At 51.8% G+C, this 6,235-nt stretch overlaps 1 protein-coding gene across 7 annotated transcripts in view; it reads right to left on the bottom strand.

Moving 5' to 3' along the window:
* Positions 1–6,235, bottom strand: part of LOC121306622 (G protein pathway suppressor 2-like) — an 8,512-nt gene extending 2,277 nt beyond the window's left edge. For 5 of the 7 annotated variants that reach the window (XM_041238435.1, XM_041238438.1, XM_041238440.1 and 2 more), the window contains exons 1-7: positions 6,147–6,235; positions 4,778–4,894; positions 4,087–4,196; positions 3,045–3,157; positions 1,777–1,856; positions 659–738; positions 140–314 (exon numbers count right to left, since the gene is read on the bottom strand). In XM_041238435.1, the coding sequence (XP_041094369.1) occupies positions 140–314; positions 659–738; positions 1,777–1,856; positions 3,045–3,157; positions 4,087–4,196; positions 4,778–4,871 (652 nt within the window). In that variant the 5' untranslated portion in view covers positions 4,872–4,894; positions 6,147–6,235. Of the gene's footprint in view, positions 1–139; positions 315–658; positions 739–1,776; positions 1,857–3,044; positions 3,158–3,841; positions 4,197–4,777; positions 4,895–6,146 lie in introns of those variants that run through there. The other 2 variants (XM_041238437.1, XM_041238441.1) reach the window with 2 other exon arrangements.

The raw sequence follows: 6,235 nt of genomic DNA, 5'->3' as shown, positions 1-6,235 counted from the left end.
GAGTCACAAACTGCAGAGACACGCAGAGAAACAGATACACAGAGACAAAGACACGTAGCGAGACAGACACACAGAGAGACAGACACACAGACAGACAAAGACACAGAGACGCAGAGACAGACGCATAAGGTCTCAGTACCTCGAAGCTGGGGGCTCCCTGCATAGCTCACTGGCACAGGCTGCCCGGGGGCGTATTGAGAGGCGTGCTGTGATTGGCTCACGCTATAGGTGCCGTGTGCTGATTGGCTGCTCTGGTACTGCCCGTGTTCTGCGGTTCCGCCACTGAAGCCTGGCTGGCTCTGGTAGTGACGCCCCTGTCACGTGACACAAAACCACCAAACGCTGCTCTCACGATTCAGTTTCAGCACCAAAAGCTCTACACAGCTACATGCAGCAAACGAAATGGGTCTTGAACAACAAATAAATGTGATTTTGAGTTGATATGATTAGCTGCTTCCCCCTATCTCACTTATTAGTTGACTCTAATTTAAGAGTTGACAAATAGCACAAGTAATGATTTTACCTTACACGGTTCATTCAAAGTAACTGTTACCATGCGAGTGACTCTAACAAGTGAAAGGTCATCAGGTAGTTTTGAGACACTCCCTGAAAAAAACAAGGTCATCAGGTAGTTTTGAGACACTCCCCGAGTTCTTACCGAAATGACTGGCGCCTGGAAGAGCTGCTTACTGCGTTCACTGGGGAGAGCGCTGGAGCGACTGTGATTCACTGGACTCCCTGAAGTGGAGGGGAGGAGAGAAGGGGAAGGGGGAGGAGAGGAGAGGAGAGGGGGAGGACAGGAGAGGAGAGGGGAGGAGAGGTGAGAGGAGAGGGGAGGAGACAGGAGAGGAGAGGGGAGAGGCCAGGGCAGGAGGGAAGGAGAGGAAACAAGAGGGGAGAGGTGAGAGGAGAGGGGAGAGGCCAGGGCAGGAGGGGAGGAGAGGAGAGAGGAGGAGACAGGAGGAGAGGTGAGAGGAGAGGGGAGAGGCCAGGGCAGGAGGGGAGGAGAGGAGAGAGGAGGGGGAGGAGAGGAGAGAGCAGGGCAGGAGGGGAGAGGCCAGGGCAGGAGGGGAGGAGAGGCCAGGAGGAGGGGAGGAGAGGAGTAGAAGGCAGGGAGGAGGGGAGAGGAGAGAGAGAGGAGAGGGGATAGGACGGGATAGAGGAGGAGGGAGAAGAGGAGAGGAGTGGAGAGAATAGGACAGGAGAGAGAAGGAGAGGGAGGGGGAGAGTGGACAGGGCGGGAGGAGAACACATACAGAATGAATCTGGATGAAATGGAATAACAGCACTAGAGTAATAAAACTGAAGAAGCGAACGACTTCAACTAAAACAGAACTTCTCCCTGTTGAAATATCTAAACTTTGTCCTGTTGTTCCTTCTCACTCTTTCTCTAAAGCCATGTCAGGTCAGCCTCACTTTGTATTTCGGAGATGTGTTTTGAATACTGTACTTCTGTTCTGTAATCCCGCCCTATGCTGCCCTGTGGAGCTCCTGTACTGTTCTGTGAGGAGGCTCGGGGGTCCAGTGGTTAGAGAAAGGGGGTTTGACACCAGGGGGTTCAAATCCCGGCTCAGCCGCTGACTCCCTGTGTGTGGGACCCTGAGCGAGTCACTGAACCTCCTTGTGCTCCGTCCTTCGGACGAGACGCAAAACAAACGAGGTCCTATTGGAAGAGACTCTGCAGCAGCAGTTGTTGGTGATGCAGAGTTTACCCCCCCTTAGTCTCTGGAAGTCGCTAAAAAGCCTCTGCTAATTAACTAACTAATTAGTACTCACCCTGCATGATCAGGTGGTGTGGGCTGGAATGGAGGGGCATTCCCTGCTGGTAGGTTTGAGAAGTCAGAGTGGTCATATCGCTGCCAAACACACACAAACAAAAAACACGCCACGCTGCCCGTTAGTCTGGATCCTGCACAGTGTCTTTATGCTGACATCCAGGACTAAAGCCCCTGAGACAGCACTAGAAGCAAATCTGAAGTCAGTTTTTGGCTGAAATGATTATCAATGGGTGTGCAGGGTGCTGTCTGGACTCTGCTCTGTGCTGTGCAATGGGTCTACAGGGTGCTGTCTGGACTCTGCTCTGTGCTGTGCAATGGGTCTGCAGGGTGCTGTCTGGACTCTGCTCTGTGCTGTGCAATGGGTCTGCAGGGTGCTGTCTGGACTCTGCTCTGTGCTGTGCAATGGGACTGCAGGGTGCTGTCTGGACTCTGCTCTGTGCTGTGCAATGGGTCTGCAGGGTGCTGTCTGGACTCTGCTCTGTGCTGTGCAATGGGTCTGCAGGGTGCTGTCTGGACTCTGCTCTGTGCTGTGCAATGGGTCTGCAGGGTGCTGTCTGGACTCTGCTCTGTGCTGTGCAATGGGTCTGCAGGGTGCTGTCTGGACTCTGCTCTGTGCTGTGCAATGGGTCTGCAGGGTGCTGTCTGGACTGCTCTGTGCTGTGCAATGGGACTGCAGGGTGCTGTCTGGACTCTGCTCTGTTCTGTGCAATGGGTCTGCAGGGTGCTGTCTGGACTCTGCTCTGTGCTGTGCAATGGGTCTGCAGGGTGCTGTCTGGACTCTGCTCTGTGCTGTGCAATGGGTCTGCAGGGTGCTGTCTGGACTCTGCTCTGTGCTGTGCAATGGGTCTGCAGGGTGCTGTCTGGACTCTGCTCTGTGCTGTGCAATGGGTCTGCAGGGTGCTGTCTGGACTCTGCTCTGTGCTGTGCAATGGGACTGCAGGGTGCTGTCTGGACTCTGCTCTGTGCTGTGCAATGGGTCTGCAGGGTGCTGTCTGGACTCTGCTCTGTGCTGTGCAATGGGTCTGCAGGGTGCTGTCTGGACTCTGCTCTGTGCTGTGCAATGGGTCTGCAGGGTGCTGTCTGGACTCTGCTCTGTGCTGTGCAATGGGTCTGCAGGGTGCTGTCTGGACTCTGCTCTGTGCTGTGCAATGGGACTGTAGGGTGCTGTCTGGACTCTGCTCTGTGCTGTGCAATGGGTCTGCAGGGTGCTGTCTGGACTCTGCTCTGTGCTGTGCAATGGGTCTGCAGGGTGCTGTCTGGACTCACCTCTGCTCTTTGCGCCTCCTCTTCTCCTCCTCATGCAGGACCTTCTTGAGCTGCAGGAACAGCTGGTGCTTCTCCTCCTGCAGGAGCTGCAGCTTCTCCCTCATCTTCGTGATCTGAGAGAGAACGAGAGAGAGAGAGAGTGAGGAAGCAGCTCTGAGCAGGCTGAGGGAACACGAGCACCAAGAGAAGACCGGAGGAGTCCAGCAGAGACGAGCGCCGCCTTCCCCGAGCTGAGCCCCTGGGCTCTGTTTTTTATGTCTTCAGCTTCATAGACGGCATGAAATTTCACGGCTCTGATTTACAGGAGAACGTCTGACTGGTCTGTCCTCCAAACAGGACCCTGGGAATACATACTGCAAACATGCACTTCAGAAAGATGTGAAAACTTCTAGAATGATTGATTTCGAATGCATCACATCAGCACAGCTTGGGTTGTGAATTTGTTTCAAAGATAAATGAATGTGCTGCTTAATGGGTTCAGGACTGTAAGATCAACAGCAACGAGACTGCACTGTGAAAGTGAAGCCAAGGTTGCATCGTATTTGCCAGGCTTCTAGTACTCTGTAACAAGCCTTCATTTATACCCCTTTAAGTAGGGTTATCACATGACTGCATGTACACTGGGGCAGTATGGGACAGTTCAGGCTTTTCAACTTGCATCCCAATGCGATTCTTCTGATGCCCCAACCCCATCTCTATCCCCATCCCCAACCCCATCCCCATCGTTAAGGTAGGTGTTTGTGCGTGTGTTGGAACTGAGAACTGATTTCAATTCAATCAAGCGATACTCACCTCACCTGCTCCTTGGTCTCTTCCAGAGACGTCCCCCCCTCCAAACTCTCTCACCTGCTCCTTGGTCTCTTCCAGAGACGTCCCCCCCTCCAAACTCTCTCACCTGCTCCTTGGTCTCTTCCAGAGACGTCCTCCCCTCCAAACTCTCTCACCTGCTCCTTGGTCTCTTCCAGAGACGTCCTCCCCTCCAAACTCTCTCACCTGCTCCTTGGTCTCTTCCAGAGTCGTCCTCCCCTCCAAACTCTCTCACCTGCTCCTTGGTCTCTTCCAGAGACATCCTCTCCTCGATCTCCTTCTTCCTCTTCCTCTCCTCCTCCTCCTTCATCTTCTGCTCCATTATCTTATCCACCTCCTCTTCCTCTGCAAAGAGTCACAACTTTTCTACACAGCTCAGGAGATGCTAGATGTCTAGAATTCACATCCTAGCCTTACATGCAGTGTATTATGCCTGTATTTAATGTATCTGCATTGTGTTATATGCTGTTTGCATTGACTGTGCTCTGCCCTGTATTTCACTGTATTTAATGTATCTGCATTGTGTTATATGCTGTTTGTATTGAATGCGCTCTGCCCTGTATTTCACTGTATTTAATGTATCTGCATTGTGTTATATGCTGTTTGTATTGAGTGTGCTCTGCCCTGTATTTCACTGTATTTAATGTATTATGCATTGATCCTCACTATCTTGTAAAGCGTTTTGTGATGGTGCTTCACTATGAAAGGCGCTATAGAAAATAAAGATTGATTGATGTTCAGCATCCAGGGTTGGGGTAGATTCCTGATTTTTAATTCCAATCCCTTCGATGGCACTCGAATCGATATTTTAGTAATAACTGTCTCGATTGTTCACCTGCTTTTATTTGAAGCCATTTAAAGCCATTAAGAGCACCGTTACGCCCAGCCTGATCAGCTGGTCCGTATATAAGCCCGGGAGCACTCACCTTGCCTCTTGCGTTCGCGCTCTCTCATGATGTGGCGGTGCAGTGCCCGCGCCATGGCGTTGGACAGTTTGGGGCGTTCCAGGAGGGCTGGCATGGCGTCCGGCGGGCACAGTTCACCTACAGGGTGCACACAGCGGGACGGTCAACGCTCGGTCCTCGAGATCTCTTCAGCCTTTCATTCCAACTTAAGCTCTCAGTTAACATTACTGATTTGATCATTTCTGGGCGGATTTTATATTTTTTTCCCCCAAGGTTGATGGCACACGCTTTGGAGGACAGCGCGTGTTCCCGAGGGGTGTCCCGAGTGGTGGTAGCGGTGAGCTGATCCCAAAAATAATTGGACATGACTAAATAGGGGAGAAAATAATACAAATAAATAAATAAAATAATCATTAGACCAACTGAGTCACTGAGAGCTCGGGGTGGAACGAAAGCCAGGAGACAGCGCGCACCCTTCAGTCTGTCGCCCCTGGTCAATGCAGTGAATCCGTCCAGGCACGGAAATAAAACGTCTGTGCGCTTTATGACATGACTCCCACTGCAATGCCGTTTGAGCCAGTCCAGCTTTCTTCACTTTCAGTATAATCTAATGCAAGAGGGTGTGGTTTACAAAGCAGGTCGTTCCCTCTTAGGCGAAGGAGACACTTCTAATATAAGTTTGAAAACCACCCGTGATGGAAATCAGACTCCTCAGTGTGATCCAGTTCTGGTTTTACTAGTGTGTCTTAATAACAAGACACACCTGAGCTTGTTAGCTAGACACACTGGGGGCTGATCAAGCTGGTAGCAAAACCTGGACTGGATCACACTGCTGTGCGACAGGAGTCTGATTCCCATCCCTGCACAGCTGTTATATTTGCGTCGGTATTCCTGTGTCTAAACACGACGTACAATTAATTACACAAATGGAATGAAAATGGACTAAAATGTCCCGTGTAATCTCTGAACTGTTACAAACTAAATCTGACGAGCAACACACGCTGCCTGGCAGGTCCGCTTTCCCGTTTCGTTTTAAAGTCAATGTGTGACTCGGCGTGTGTTTTGGGGGGGTTTCCGTTTGGGTTCAGTACACACACTGCGCCGCACACCAAAACCCCCCACAGTCACGGGCCATGTCCGGTCCCCCCCCCCCCCCCCCCCCCCCCCCCCCCCCCCCCCGACCTCCGTCCGAGCTGGGTTTGGAGGCGAAACAAAAACTTGGTAAAAAAAAAAACCCAGAAAACAAGGGGCTGGAACTTCCAGGGAAGTTTGAGTTCTGGCTACGAGCGACTAAAGGGGGGGGAGCGGGGGACGGGGGGGTCCGGAGCGGAGACTAAGGAGACAGTTTGTTTGTTTGATTGTTTTATTTTTTAATATCTTTTATATTTACTTTCACTCGTCTCCCGCCATCTCCGGGGAAGCGATTCTCAGAGCACAGCTGCTGCGTCGTGTTTCCAGCGGACGCAAGGGAGAGGCGTA

The sequence above is a fragment of the Polyodon spathula genome, chromosome 48 (assembly GCF_017654505.1).
Source record: "Polyodon spathula isolate WHYD16114869_AA chromosome 48, ASM1765450v1, whole genome shotgun sequence".
In the NCBI taxonomy this organism is placed as follows: Eukaryota; Metazoa; Chordata; class Actinopteri; order Acipenseriformes; family Polyodontidae; genus Polyodon; species Polyodon spathula.
The sequence above is the reverse complement of the archived record's forward strand: the minus strand, read 5'-3'. Positions and strand labels throughout refer to the sequence as shown.